This window comes from Danio rerio, chromosome 19 (genome assembly GCF_052040795.2).
Source record: "Danio rerio strain M-AB ecotype USA chromosome 19, GRCz13ab, whole genome shotgun sequence".
Classification (NCBI taxonomy): domain Eukaryota; kingdom Metazoa; phylum Chordata; class Actinopteri; order Cypriniformes; family Danionidae; genus Danio; species Danio rerio.
This window is the reverse complement of record NC_141039.2, coordinates 22,789,415-22,806,241: the sequence shown is the minus strand read 5'-3', so window position 1 is coordinate 22,806,241 and position 16,827 is coordinate 22,789,415. Positions and strand designations below refer to the sequence as shown.

General features: G+C 35.3%; 1 protein-coding gene across 1 annotated transcript; it reads right to left on the bottom strand.

Annotated features, from left to right (window-relative positions):
* Positions 1 to 1,179: 1,179 nt before the first annotated feature.
* On the bottom strand, positions 1,180 to 14,854 carry rab5aa (RAB5A, member RAS oncogene family, a). Its single transcript, NM_201485.1, is given in 6 exon segments — positions 1,180 to 2,737; positions 5,775 to 5,868; positions 5,945 to 6,067; positions 9,459 to 9,610; positions 9,685 to 9,916; positions 14,727 to 14,854. Coding segments are annotated over 5 exon segments (651 nt in total). The 5' UTR covers positions 9,851 to 9,916; positions 14,727 to 14,854; the 3' UTR covers positions 1,180 to 2,621.
* Positions 14,855 to 16,827: the final 1,973 nt, after the last annotated feature.

Genomic DNA, 16,827 nt, shown 5'->3' with positions numbered 1-16,827 from the left:
TTGCAATTAATATTATTATTTATATAAAATAGCAAAAAGGTGCCATGACTTCTGATAAGTTTCAATTCCTTTTTAGACAACGAAGTACCAATGTTTTAACAATGTGTAAGAGAGAAAAAAAATCATATTTTAGTGCTTGATTTCAAAACACAAAGGGGCAATATATTACTTAAAATTTAAAAGATATTTTTGCAGCCTTTTATAGAATAAAACTAATATAAGCATGTCACTTATACCATCAATAATTAATCTAGTAAATCCAGAGAAGCTGAGAATTTTTAAGTAGTCTGTTAATTGTTTTCATACATGCGTATCTACAGTTGAAGTTGATTTTTTTTTTCTTTTTTTTAAATATTTCTAAAACGATGTTTACCAGAGTAAGGAAATTTTCACAGTATTTCCGATAATATTTTTTCTCCTGGAGAAAGTCTTATTTGTTTTAGTTTGGCTAGAATAAAAATAGTTTTACATTTAAAAAAATAACTAAGGTAAATTTTATTAGCCCCTTTAAGCTATATATTTTTTGATTGTCTACAGAACAAACAACTTTTATACAATGACTTTCCTAATTACCCTATCCTGCCTAGTTACCCTAATTAACCTAGTTAAGCCTTCAAATCGGCCTTTAAGCTGAATACTGGCATCTCAAAAAATATCTAGTAAAATATTATGTACTGTCACCATGGTAAACAAAATAAATCGGTTAATAGAAATGAGTTATTAAAAGAATGGTTTAAAAATGTGTTTAAAAAAATCTTTACGTTAAACAGAAATTGGGGGGAAAATATATACGGGGGGCTAATGATTCTGACTTTAACTGCATGCGTATGTATGTACAAATCACAAAACATTCAACTTATTATTGAATAGTGCATAAATACTACTGAAACTAACACTGATCACCTTTCAGCAAAAATAATTACGACAGGCATTCATAAAACAGGCAGGTTCACATTAGTACACTTTGCAGAATAAAGCTTATCCGTAATCACTCATCATAGCATAAAATCAGCAATCAGTCCTTTATAAGCAAACAAATAAGTGTTGTGACTCAAGGTACAATTTACTTATTATGTGTCATTATCACAAACAAACGCTATTACACAAGAATCCGCACTGCGATGGGAATCCCATAAGACTAGTAGTTAATTTGGCCCTCTGAACACACAATATTATCAATACCATTTATAAGAAATTTATTTGATACATTAACAGTAATAGTTAGATGACTGCATTTTGTCTCAAAGGGGAAATGCTTAAAAAAAGAAGACAAAAATTGAACATAGCAGCGAATTGATGTGGTACCAGTATCCTGAAGGGTAGGGGGAATTGACAATGTTAAAAGTGGATGTGCTGTCCGATACTGGGAAGAAACAAAAGCAGAGGAAGAGCCATCATCATTTGTGGACAGTTAGTGACAAAAACATGGACAATGTTTTTGCTTTCTCATGAAAATTACAAAACAGACCACTAAAGAAAAGCTTTTTTTTTGTTTGTTAATAACACTACATACATTTTTATAAGACCACCATTGATTATAATTTAACCATTTTGTGAAAAAGAAACAACCCCCTATATCAAAGCGATTCCTGGTTACTGTACAGTTGTGTTTTTTTTTTTTTTTTTTTGCCATTTTGTTTTTTTAAATGATTATCTAACTCCCTATCGAGCATTAGTCCTGCAACAGTAAATGGAAAAGACGAATACATTGCAACACCCTATTTACAGTAAATTATTTATATATATTTATATCACTCTGGCTGTACTTGTACGTGCATGTTTGTGACGTGGAAACTTTACTAAATGAATATCTAAGTCCATGTGCAGGGCGAGTGAAAGCGCAGCCGCATATTCACTTAGTTGCCAATAATGCTGAAAAAAGTGAAGGCTTGCTAACTGGTGAGAGAATAACAAGGAGGCAGGATCTTGGATGTATGTGTGTGCGCGCGCGTGTGTGTGGTTAAGAAGGAGGTGGGCTTTTTGTTGTTGGCGCAGCCTTAGGAAGTGGGCAGTCAGCCACTAAACAGAGCCACTGGGACATCCAGAATGAGAGCGAGAGGGAAAGAGCGGGGATGGGGTGGAGCAAAAAAGGGGTGGGGTTAATTTGTCCTCTCTCACTATGTGTGCTGCTGGAGAAAGTTAAAACTCTGATTGACCTTTTTTCAGGCTCTGTAGTGATACATGCATCCATTATTCTGAAAGATTTCTATAAAACAAAGTCATAATAAAAAAAAAGGATGTGGAAAGAGATTTGGGAAAGTTCTGAATTATGATAGGGCAGGTGAACTATTGCAGAGGCCCCACCCCTTTTCGTCCAGGCAGATTTTGTTTGTTTGTTTGTTTTCTTTTTGTTATGGCAAATATTACAGTTTGGAGACAAGGCATGACCTTAAGCATGGATACAGTAAGAGGCCTGGGTCTTTACAGAAAAACAACCAAACAAAAACACCGCAGATACATGGGCGGGGCTGAGCTTTGTTACAGCGTAAGAGAGAGTGATGGAAAATGGGGGAAGCGGAGGCATTTCATTAGTTAGTCAAAACCATAGTTGGAGGGCAGGACCTTGCGTTAGTCGTTGCGGTAACAGAGTTTGGTGAGGGGACGGGGATTTTTGTTTTGCGTTAGTTGCTGCAGCAGGGGGCTTTAGTGGGTTGGGCTGTCTCTGTGAGGTCCACACCCCTACTCCGCCCGCTGTTGGCTCCGGCAGCTTGGGGCTCACTCTTAGGCAACTTTTTCGCTGTTGAAATACAAAAAAAAGAAAAACAATTAACCCATGAAAAAAAAACTTAGTGATTTTCTTCCTTTTAAAAAAAACGACATTAACCGTCATTCTAAAGCTAATTTGGTCATCAATAAACATTTATCATCATCATCAGACTCATTAAGTAACATGTTGCATACACATGCATTATCAAAATCCATCAACATAACAAACTTCCATGAAAACAGCAAAAAATATTGTAATGTGTATTTATATAGCATAGCGCATTTTTCATGTATGGTCATACAACCAAAGTGCATCACAATCTCTCTCTCCACACCACCACCACCAGTGTGCAGCATCCACATGAATGATGAGACAGCAGCCACAGGAAAATGGTGGCAGTGCACTCACCACACACCGGTGGAGTGGAGAGAGAGAGAGAGTGATATGCGTTTATTTTATTTCAATAAAGGTTTATTTTGCAAGCACATATTGGTATTCTTTAGGTGAACAATTAAGTGCAAGGTATCAGACTTTAAAAAAATTTTGTTTAGGTAATTTTCAATTAAATCTGACCATTTGCTTTAATGTTTTGCATGGTGGTCCTTCTCTTTTGATGTCAGACTTTAGTCGCAATATTCTTAACCATGCCTCTTTCTACTGTTAGTTTGTTTTGACGGATTGATGTGCAAAAAGAAAGCCCCGCCACCTATTCAACATTCTGTTTCACTTGGAAGTACAAATAAAAATCACAGAAACTTCCAGTTTAATAAAAATAATGATAAAACATCTAGACAACAAAGCATTAAAAACACAAAAACAGAAGGTTGAATTTACAAGATTTGATAAAGAACTTATATGTTTAAACTTGGTGTTAGATGCATCACAAGGAGTGAGGCAGTAATGTTAAATCCTTTCTCGTCAAGAATGTTCCAAACGAAACATCCCATAATGTCTACAAATCAAAATAGACTACTGAAAGTAGGTGGTCTTTTCTGGTCTTTAGACCACATTAGTGTCTATTACACTTCAAAAGCAATCCAGTTAAATGCAGTTTAAATACATCTGTAAGTAGTTAAAAGTGGACAAGCGCAAAACATTTTAGAACCTGTTTACATCTAGATTTAACCACCTCTGTTAAGAAAATTGAAAAAATATCTTAAAGAGTTAGTTCACACATTTTTTTAAATTACTCTCCTTCATGTTGTTTTAAAACTTTAATAGTTTATTTCTTCTGTTGAACACAAAAGAAGATATATTGAAGGGTAGGGGTTGCACTATTTGTGATACGCAAATCACGTGGTTTTTGATCTGAACTACATTCAGCCTTACACACAAATGTAGGTTCAATGAATGAAACTGCCCTCGGATAATTGCAATGAATTTAAATAATTTCTTATGTCAGCGTCAATGACTAGGCTTACATGGACATCAGTAACCAAATTATTTGCTATCTAATTAAGAGAATAATAAGACTAAGGTGTTTACATGAGTTGCTTTTTGAATGTTCCTTTCACGATCCTGTTTTACTCATTATAGCACATAATTTGATTGCGTCACCCTGCTATCGCATTTCCTCAGGAGTTTCATGTAATTTTGGGTGCTTCATTTTTAATTTGTGGACTTTAACAGCAGTTTGGCACTTTCAATTTCATTCACAAAAATTTTATGCACGCCCTCCGTGACAAACGAGATATTGGATGCAACTATAAACTGCTGGAAGACTGTTGTTTTAATAGAAGTTCATACCGCATGCTGAGTGGGGTGGGGGGGGTACTATACTTCAATAATGTGACTAAAATAAGCATACACCACACGTCTTAATTCGATTTCTCTTTAGTTTGATTATGACCTTAATCTTATTAAATTAATTAAAAATCGCTGTTTACATGGTTAACTCTTAATCACAGTACTGCCTTAATCGCATTACAATCGAATTATTGGAGTCCATGTAATTGTAGTCAATGATTCACATAACCTTTGAGAGAAATTTAAATCATCAAACAGGTGTCAGTCTGTTAAATCCCGCCATGCAAATTACCCACGAGCAGATGATAGCCAATCATGTTTATGCAACACTGGAAAAGTAATGGAATTGGCTGTGGTCCTCTGTGATGCCACTGACATGTTTTGTGAATGAACCGGGAAACGATCAAGCTTGTTGGTGCAGCAAACATTATCCCAGGTGAGTGTGAAAAGACATGCAGTGTGAGGAGATTTCTGATAACCAAGATGAGCAGTTACCATGACAAAGACGTGAGCAAGATTTTTAGCAGCTTTTTGACCTGCACATCAAAACGGTAAAATCTCCATCTGAGGAGGTCTCTGACAGAGTCGGTGCCTTTGTCTTTCATGCTTTTTTTGAGAGCCCGTGTGTTTGGCTTTGTTTTTTATGCGTTTTGTTGTTATAAAATAACTTGCCATGAATTGGTGTTCAATGTTTTGTTGTGTGTTCGATGTACGCATTGCTTTTGCACTAAATAAATGTTATTGTTACCTTTTTTTGCAGTACATGCCAAGACCAATGTGTTGACTGGATTTATTTTACACTAAAATTAGCCTGTGCTAATGTTGCACTATTAATGAAATTGAAGTGTTGAGGCATTAATTTTCCATTAAAATTAGTCATTCGTAATGTTAAATTGATTTTGCAATGTGTTATGAGCTGTCAAACAGCATGTGTATATGTATTTCCATCAAATAAATAGGAAATTGTGGTGTGTTGCAAAATCTTTGCACCTTGTGTTTTATTGATGACGTCACAAGCACCTAGTTGACGTCGAATCGACTATAATAACATAAAAGACAACTTTCAAAAATCTAAAGTCATTCAACCCCTATTGAAGGATTACTGGCACCACTCTTGCAAGTCAATGGGTCCAGGCAACCATAATTTTTTAAAATATTTACTTTTGTGTTGAACAGAAAAAAATAAACTTAGAGGTTTAGAACAAGCAAAGGTAACTGATGATACTATTTTTATCATTTTGGGTGAACTATCCCTGTAAAATCAGGTGTAGACAGTAACAATCAATAAGGATGATTTAGTCTGTATGATATAAAACCTTACCAATGGCCATGAAGATCTCGTTCACGTTCATGGAGGTTTTTGCTGACGTCTCCATGAACAGCAAACTGTTGTCATCTGCATAAGACTGAGCATCCTGTAGAAAAAAAATAAATCAGCTTGTGAAGGACACAGTTATGGACACACACAGATGATCATGAAGTTAAAAATACCTGGAAGTCCACAGCTCTCTTGTTGGCAAGGTCAGCCTTGTTCCCAGACAGAGCGATGACAATGTTTGGGCTAGCCTGCCTCTGAAGCTCTTTAACCCAGTTCTTTGCTCTTGCAAATGACTCCTTCAAGGTGGTAAAAGCAGATGGCACAATGACAGAAGCAAAACGACAAAAAAGTTGGTCATAAAACTGAACTATTTTTAATGGAGATGCTGGGCCTCAGTCATGATACAAGCAGAACACGTTTTTGTGTAAATACTTCAGAAAGCTAGTCGTATATAAATGTATCATGATTGTATTTTCCAAAAGAAATGTTTGTAAAAAAAAAAGAAATGTAAATTTGAAAATATTCATAAAACATATAATTATAATTATGAGGGACTGGCCTAATAAAAATGAACAAGTTCATTTGTCCTTTATTTATATAGCCAAGTGCAGATAACCATTTAAACTTTGGGAAAAACAGTGTTCATGTCACTTTTTACCCAGCTATAGCGCTGTCACAACAGTTGTAGTTTTTTTTGCTGGGCAATATATTACACCCACATTAATTGCGATAAACGATATAACTACCACTTTATAACTTATATCACTAACAAAAAATAATAATTTTTACAACATACAGTTAAAGTCAAAAATATTAGGCCCCTTTGAATTTTTTTTTTCTTTTTAAAATATTTTCCAAATGATGTTTACAGAGCAAGGGAATTTTCACAGTATGTCTAATAATATTTTTTCTTCTGGAGAAAGTCTTACCTGTTTTATTTCGGCTAGAATAAAAGCAGTTTTTATTTTTTTAAACACCATTTTACAGACAAAATTATGAGCATTTAAGCTATATTTTTTTCTCGACTGTCTTCAGAACAAACCATCGTTATACAATAACTTGCCTAATTACCCTAACCTGCCAAGTTAACTTTATTAATCTAGTTAAGCCTTTAAATGTCACTTTAAGCTGTATAGAAGTGTCCTGAAAAAAATCTAGTAAAATATTATTTACTGTCATAATGGCAAAGATAAAATAAATCAGTTATTAGAAATGAGTTATGAAAATTATTATGTTGAGAAATATGTTGAAACAAATCTTCTCTCCGTTAAACAGAAATTGGGGAAAAAATAAACAAGCGGTCTAACAGTTCAGGGGGGGCTAATAATTCTGACTTCAACTGTAAGTGTAATAATTCAGGTACACTGTTTCAAAGAATCTTTTATTTTTAAGAGTATTTACACATTTGAAACTGGAACATGAAAAAAACAAATAAAACAAATAAATAATAAATGCAAACAAAAAGTGTAAGAACAAAATAACATGTTTAAGTCAAAAGTAGATTCAGGCGCCTTTACAGGCTCTTTTAATAATCAGGCAGAGAGTCAGAGACAGGACTGTTTGTTGAAGGTTTGCAGCGTATTTTTTTTTTAATGCTGCTTTTTTTTAAGCATACCAGCTGCATCTCTTTAGCTATATAGTGAGTTACCTGTCTGTGAGTGTGTGCCATTTCACGCTGTCACGTTTATATGTGCCCTGGCGTATAAATGCATCCATTATAGTTAACTGGCTGGAAGACCCCTCTCTGTAGTACCGATTGCAGTTGTTGTTTCCATATGATTTAAGGTTAGTTGTATTGCATTTTTGTTGCCCCTGTTATGAGGACACAGACCGCAGGTTCCTGTTAGTCTCACTGACACCACTTCCAACAGCAAACTAGTTTTCCCATGTGGTCTTCCATCCAGGCACTGACCAGACTCCAGACTAAGTAACTGGTCTTGGGCTCCAGGCTGTGGGCCTTTTTGTGCTTTTTTACCTAGCTATAGAGCTGGGTAAAAACTATGTTCATGTCCCTTTTTAACTATCTATAGGGCTGTCACAATATCTGTTTTTTCTTGGCGATATATTGCACCCAAATTAATTGTGCATATTACTTATATCACTAATAAAAATATATTTTTTTTTACAACATAAGTGGAATAATTCAGGTACACTGTTTCAAAGATCAAATAATGTTTTATTTTTAAGAATATTTAGACATTTAAAATTGGAACATAAAAAAATTATCTTAAAACAAATAATTAATAATAGATAATAGACGCTAATAAAAAAAAAGTAAGAATAAAATAACATGTCAAACTTACACTTTTAGATAATCTCAGGCACCTTTACAGGGCATTTTTTGATTTCCGAGACAGGACCATTTGTTAAAGGTTTGCGCACATATTTTTAATCGCAGTTTTTTCGACCATGTTTAACAGCTGCATCTCTTTAGTTACAGACCATTTGAGGGGTGTAAACAATAACAATAGTCCTAATGTACTTCCTGTTATAAATTTTAAATTTCCATAGCTTCTAAGAATACAGAAAGCTCCAGATATTGATAATTTTTTTCAAAGACAGCTGTGTTAACATTAGTTATGATTGAATCACCTTTTGCTACAGTTCTGAAATTGTTTGACGACAAGCAAGAACTGTTAATGGAACAATGATATTGCCATATTGAAATGGTCTATATAGTAAGTTACCTGTCTGTGAGTGTGCATCACCTCACGCGGTCACGTTTATATTCGCACTGGCACGTTAAATGCATCCATTACAGTTGCTTTATACTGGCTGGAAGACCCCTCCTTCAGTACCAACTGCAGTTGTTGTTCCCATATTGAAAATATACATCAAGTGGTTATGTGTCATGTGTGATTTAAGGTTAGTTGTGTTGCCTTTTTTCGTAGCCATTGTTATGAAACAAATTTGACATATTGCCTTGTTCACATTAACAAGCTTAAAGCCATTAAGTAACAAATTACTAATACTCAAACTACTGTAATTGAGTATTTCTTCTCGGGAGTGTGTGTGTACTTTTACATTCTTTTAAGTACATTTTTAGTGCAGTATCTATAGACCATCGTCTATGGAATTAGAAAACATCTAACCTAAAATCAACCATATATCAATATCTAATGATGTTACAGCTTGAGGTAGTGTGGATGTTACCACTATGACGTCTATCAAATGTTGGATTTTGGTTGCCAAACCTGACAAATAAATGCCAGTATTTGACTTCAATATCATGTTGGATTTTCTTACATTTCTCTATATTTAATAGACAATATATTGTGCCTCCAATTTTAACCACCCTCGTTTATTTATTTTGCACGATAAGTCAATATATTGACTATCGCAATAGGCCTACCTAACTTTACTTGAGTAACAAGAAGAAGTTTATTATTACCGGATCCTGCATTTTTTAATTCAGTAATACTTTTTATAATGAGGCTGGAATGCAATACCGCCGTAGATTCCAAATTATAGTAACCAAAGCATCTCAACCGGAAAAATGCTTTCTTACTGAAAGCATTCTCAAATGGCACGTTTAACAAATAAATCTAATGTTTACAAAGCATTTGTGAATCTAGGTGTGTGTGTGTGTGTTTTTAGAATGGTCTGCGTTATACAGAATTCACTCCTAACATACTCCTATATTTAGGAACATTTCATGAATGAGGCCCACTGAACAAATCTACTCACCTCATTGGTGATGTCATAAACTACAATGGCGGCCTGGGCACCTCTGTAGTACATGGGGGCCAGACTGTGGTAGCGCTCCTGTCCAGCTGTGTCCCAGATCTCAAACTTTACCGTCGTGTCATCCAAGCACAGTGTCTGTGTAAGAAAGGCCGCTGGAAGCCATATTCAAAAGTCGGTGAGACATGTGCAAGCGGGTGTATACCAATTTAGTAGCAAAACCCCCTACCTCCTATTGTGCTTTCCTGAAACTCGTGAAACTGCCCTTTGACGAAGCGCAGAACGAGGCTGGACTTCCCCACCGCTGACTCTCCTAGCAAGACCAGTTTAAACTGGCAGATCTTATTGCCCGCGTTGGACCCGTTGGGGCGTGTTGCTCCTCCCCTATTGGCCATGACAGTTGTCAATCACCCCGTCTTCTTGAGTGCTCACACACACGCCGAGAGCTGTCCCAGTACTGGCTGCACAGTTCGACATGTAACCAGAAAAAGAGAAATGAAAAAGAGCACTTTCATGTTGACTACAGACAAAGATCTATTCGTTCTTCTCTTTTTTCCTCTATACAGAGCTCACTTACAGGGAATCGCTAATCTTGGTTTTAGCAATAGCGACTAATAACTCAAAAGCTATTTTCGGTTTGGACACTTTAAAAACACTGGATGATTCAATACTGAATTGATTTACGCATCTCTGTCATGCTTTCTACTTTACGGCTGAACATATGACAATGTGACAAGTCACAGTGAACTCCCATTTATATTCAAACATACAAAATGAAGCCAATTATACAGTTTTAGATATGAAACAACCAATAATATTCAATATAATATTTATTGTTCAACACCTCTTCACCTTTGACATTATTTAGTAAGGATACACAACCATCACCATTTCCCTAAAAACATTAGATAAGATCATGTGACACTACAGACTGCTATAATGGCTGCTCATTTAATTGCAAAATACAGCTTAAATGCCACACATGATTAGATTACTTTTTATTATATCTTCAAATAGAAAAGTATAAAATTGTAATACACACCAATATTCTTCTTTGTACAGTATTTCTTTCTGATCAAATAATGCAGCCTTAGTGAGGATATAAGGCTTTTTTCAAACACATTTCACAATCTTCATTTGCCCCAAATGTTTGACTGATATACAGTGTGTGTTTGTGTGTAAAACAATTTTTGTTAGGATCCAGTTTAGGCTTATTGAACTACTTCATACAGAATAAAACAATACAAGTCTATTGCAAAACTGCACAAAGCAAGCTGCACAATCGTGAAATGTACCTTAGAATGTTAAAAGGTCCTAAAAAGGATGTTAGGTCCTAAAAAGAACCTAACATCCTAAGCAAAAAAGGTCTATCATACATTTTTTTAAAGAAGAAACCTACTAAAACTTAGTTTAGCAAGTTTGCACACCAATATCATCTTATTGGAATTGCAAAAAAATCACTTAATGCCATATTTAAAGACTATGCAAGGATGACAATGCACACATAAAACTCTAATTATTATCATTTTAAATCTACACTTTGCATCTATTCTTCAAAATCACTTAAATAAATACATAACATCAAGTATGATAACACATAAGTTTAACAAGTGCACGTCAGAATAAGTATGTTGTTTAATTTTATTTCATAAATATATCTCTTACTTTGAATGACTGCAAAAGAAAAAGAATGACTATTTGAATAACAATATTTTTAGAACTGTATTAATAAATTAGTTAACTAATTATTTCAGGGGTATTTAATTCATGTTCAGAATGTCCCTGCTTGCTTAGCTTGTCAATTTGATTTTGATCTACTTAATATGTATTGCGGTGTTTATGAATAGTTTCAATTTGCCAACATGAATGACATTGTCAGAATGGGCATTTCATAATTCTCAAATGATCTCTTTACAACTTATGACACAGCTTCTGTCCTGAGAGTGGTAATTCTTGACAATAACAATCTTTAATATAGTTCTCATCTCCTTGCTAAGAGTGCTGCCATAGCAACTGGGGTAGTGTTTTTTGTTGTGCCTTGCAACTCTTTCAATCAATAAGATGATAAAACATATATATACATTATGTTATACATGTATACATTAGTAGGGCTGCAAGATATTGGAAAAATCCGATATCGCGATATTTTATTTTTCTGCAATAAATTTTTCGATTTGAAACGAAGGTTTGAATAGCTCTATTTGACGGTGCTGACTGACTGACTGGGGGGTGCATAATGTGTGAGGCCAGCAAACACGATCTAGCCCTTTCATTTTACTTCAGGACGCATTAATACCGCTCCGTAGGTCTATTGTAGACATTCATAAATATTTCTAGCAAATCTAATTAATGTTGGAGACATACTTATTACATAAACGCACTAAATCGCACTTCAGCAGCATTTATTTAAGAGCGCACAAGAAGATTTGTGCTTGAGCAGCATATGTTTGAGGGGCGTGTAAGAAGTTTTGTGCACGAGCAGAGGAAATCGGCACACAAGCAAAGAGATTTACATGCTCGTTGGCTATAAATGCGATCTTGACAAACAACATTTGTCATTGAAATAACGCCACAGGTAGTTGGTAGATCTGTGTATAAAAAAAGCCTGCCGCCACCGCTGGAAAAAATCCTAGAGAAAACATTCCAATGCAAAAAAAAAAAAAAAAATGCTTTTCTTCCTTTGCTTTGTTCTGTTTTTAGTCAAGATATCTAACAATTCTTAGATCAAATAAAAATAGTTTTATTTTCACCGTCAGAAGAAATTAATAGTTTTTTTCCCTTAAAAACAGGCAAAGTTATCTGCCAATGTGGTAAGTAAAATAATCTTGTTTTCGTTTAGAAATTTAAAGATTTGGACTAGAAACAAAAAAAAAATAATAATAATTGATATAAGAAAACCTTCTTTATTTTTGGTCACTTTATTTTGATAGTCCATTTGTAGAATTTAAGTTACATTGCATCTACATGCCAACTAATTCTCATTAGATTATAAGTAGACATGTTAGGTTGGGGTTAAGGTTAGTGTAAGTATAGATATTAAGCAGACAGTCAACTAATACTTAAATGGATGACATTTCTATTGATTGTACCATACTTCTTTCAGTTTTGTATTTGTTTTTGTTGTAATGTATTGTTATTATTGCAATAAAAAAATAAATAATACTTAAATGGACCATTAAAATATTGTGTTATCTAATTGTGTGTGCTGAAATGTTCTAAACTCTGTTGAAATGCTCAGTCACGGTCCTCAAAAACACATGCAAACTCTACAAATCACATGTGTTCTGTGGCTCCTGGTCAACTATATTTCAGATTGCAGATGCGCACATTGCGATATCGATGCTGAAACGATATTTTGTGCAGCTCTAATGTATAGTTTAATTCAATAAACAGGTGGTGTACCACAGAATATGTGCATCTCTCTGAATGTCAAAAAAAGATTACCTAAAACTTTTACTTCAATACACATTGCACGCTATCAACTGACAATTTTGCACTAGTAAAGATAACACAATTACTCAAAACATATGCTGATTTTTCAAAGGGTCTAACAATAAAATCTAGCATGTCTTAAAATGATATGTAGTTTTGCAACTTTATTATATTATTATATTGATATTACTATAAAAATGTGAAATTATCAAATATTTATAAACTCACTTTACTATCAAATCTTTAACCTATCAAATATATCAAAACTTTCTTTAGATTTAAGACTTACAAACATCCTTAATTTTTCAATAATATTTTGAGTCAACATATTATTTCTACAGACAAAAACACAGAAAACCACTGCTTCATTGAACATAATTTACATAGCTGAAATACATGTCTGTAGCCATGGTAACCCATTCCCCCATAGAATGCCCTGACTAAGCAGACACAACAAGCAGGCCCATTTAGCTCAATGAAACAATTCAGCAGCTGGAGAAACATGTCACTTCCCAATTAAGTGCACACATATTTGGGTTACAAAACCACAGAAAAATCCACCAACTGTCAATAATAAAAGCCTAAAAGAGCCTTCAAAACACTTTCTAAACTCCGCTATTACTGTCGTTGTGAAATAGGAGAGCATAAAAACAGAATGCCCATGTGGGATTGCAGCATCACAAGCTGAACTTTCTATAAGAGACACAGAGATCTGCTTTCACACTGACATCAGATTAACAACAGGATCTCTATCTGCATAACAGGACATAAACTAATTCCTTGAGAAGCAGGCCTGTCGTTTCTGGTTTAAGATAACCAAACCATGTCAAAATGTTGTATATTCATACTTTAAATAAAATTACATGGTTGCCTTAAATTTTTAAGTTGAATTAAACTAATTTTGTGTATATTTTTAACTTAAAATTCATTAAACTGACTTAAAAACATATGTTGCCATGACTGAATGATCATACAGTTTTAACAGCGTAGATTTGCTGTTAACGTTACATATATAGCAGCGGATTTAACAACCACATTTGTTGTTTCACACTTTCCCAGTACGATATTGCTACTTGCTAACATACAAACCTCAAAAGTGAAAGAAAAAAGTACAGTGTTTGGATGAAGTTTTTGCATGACACTGCAAAAATCATATCTTCTCTGTAAGAATTTAATCAGCTTCTTCTGGAAGGATTGTAGTGTCATTTTAATGACAGACCTAACACAAACAAACCTGTGATTTCTGTGTTGAAGGTTGACACAGTCATTCTGACCATGAATCATCCACTCAAAATAAACCCGTTTTATCACATCGCTTCCTCAAGTAAAAAAAGAGCAAGTCGACATTAGACTTTAAATCGCCCAACATAAACAATCTCTCTGTTTTTCAATACAGCCCTAAGCTTCAAGCCAAGGAACAAGCTGTCTTGTTCCTCGCAAAGACAGCCCACATCAGGTCAGATGCCAAATCTGTTGAACTCCAGTAATCGGCCATAAATCTAGAAGAATTAGTTAATAACGAGAACATAATACAGCGATAAGCAACTTTCACTCCAGCATTCCCACCCTGTTTGGAGCCAAACTGCATTTCGACATAAGCCTCAGCTAAGCAAACAACGCAGGATGACTATATTCAAGCTTTTAAGAAAAAAAAAATATTACGTATAAAGCATATACTTGGCTGAAAAGAACCAATCTGATGACTTAAGAAGTCAGACTAAGGACAAGGGGCCTGTAACATTTTGTCGACATCTAGCAAGCTAAAGTGGCTAGCTAGCTTGAGGGATACGCCAAAGCAGTAAACGGCGCATTGAGCGGAGGTATTCGGTGTCTTTTTACCTGAATGACAGCCGACAGGTTGCTTGAACTGATTTCCGACGACGGGGTAATTAAATTTTTGAGAGGTCTTCCTTATTATTGGGGTCGGTTAGAGGGAATTTTACCAACCCCGATCAAGTCTCCTCCTTTCTTTTCTCTCGCAACTTCCCCTTTAGAACCAAAACACAAACAAGCGTTTCCGCCCCTCAAACATGCCACGTCAGATGACACTTCCGCCCTGAAATGACGTGCTTCCTCCAGCTCGAATCAGTCTGGTCAAACATGTGTTGTACAGTTTGTTTAAAACAAGGAACATCATGACGGTTTAATTTTTTAATATAATATGCCTAACTTACTATCTAAAAAAGAAAAAAAGTATATATAATTCAATGTTTATAGGCCTATATGAAAGGACTCGGATTGACTTCAAGTTATTCACATGCGTATTTGAGGTTATGAATGCAAACTAAAAGCAATTCAAATTAAATGTAATGTTATAAACACAGTAACAGATTTTTTAAATACAAAATAAATTCATTGGCGGGCATCATGGTGGTGCAGTGGGTAGCACAAACGCCTCACAGCAAGAAGCCTCACAGCCTCGGCTGAGTGAGTTGGCATTTCTAAGTGGAGTTAGCATGTTCTTCACATGTTCACGTAGGTTTCCTCCATGTGCTTCAGTTTCCCCCACAAGTCCAAAGACATGCGGTGTAGGTGAATTGAACAAGCTAAACTGGCAATAGTGTGTGTGAAAGAGAGTGTATGGATATTTCCCAGTTATGGGTTGCAGCTGGAAGGGCATCCGCTGCGTAAAACATATTCTGGATAAGTTCATTCCGCTGTGGCTACCCCAGATTAATAAAGGAACTAAGCCGAAAGAAAAAATTAATTAATGAATACAATTTCACCAGATGACTTGATGAGCTCCATTTTAAAAGATTAAAATTTATCTCAATTTTATCTCAATAATTCAGAGCGACTAGGGTGATGAAGTCTTTTTCTTTGCCTTACATCTGCATAAAATCGAATAAATTAAGCATATATAACAATGGTCTCAAACTCCATTCCTGGAGAGCCGCGGCTCTGCATTGTTTTAGCTCCAACCATGGGCGTTGCTAGGCCTATTTTAGGGGGGCTGTAGCCCTTATATTTCTACTCAACCCCCCTAAAACTTTTGCGGTTAGCTCATAAATTGTACACTAAATTATCACCTCAGTCCTTTTTAAATTTGCTAAGAAAATGGCAGCTGAATTAGGCTCCTCCTCGTCTTTCATCATCATCATCATTTTCTTGTCGGCTTAGTCCCTTTATTAATCTGGGGTCGCCATAGCGGAATGAACCGCCAACTTATCCAGCAAGTTTTTACGCAGCCGATGCCCTTCCAGCCGCAACCCATCTCTGGGAAATCCTCGTCTTTTGTTTTTAATTTTTTAATAAACACCACCTGCAGTGGGGTTTTTACGGCGTTCACCTCATCAGCACAGCTGTCTCCTCCAGCAAAAAGTGTATATCTTAACAAACATTTAGCTAATTTTATTTCAAAATGAACTACCAATATAAAACACTTTACTGTGTGTGGCATTATACCAGGGGTGTCCAAACTCGGTTCTGGAGGGCCGGTGCCCTGGAGAGTTTAGCTTCAACCCTAATCAAACACACCTAAGCTAGCTAATCAAGCTCTTGGTAGATTTACTGGAAACTTCCTGGCAGCTGTGTTTAAGCAAGTTGGATCTAAACTCAGCAGGACACCAACCCTCCAGGATTGAGTTTGGACACCCCTGAACTATACCATGCAGTCTTGCGCAGAAAGGATTAAACATAGTGATAGAACCATTTAGAGATGTACTCGCTTTAACTGTCACTAAGTCACTATTACTATTAAATTACTACTTATAATTGTAATATTAAGCTTTTTCAACTCACACCTGCTTAATTCACCTTATTCTTCGCCGACGAGCGGGCGCAGCCATTTTAATCTTTTTGGCTCGAGACTTCCGGTTTCATTCACTTCCATTCATTTTTAGACATTAAAAACTGCTCGTTTCACTTTTTGATGTTGCTAATTGATATTTTCTTATTACATTATTCTACTTGGTCTGTATAGTCATGCAAACATTTGTTT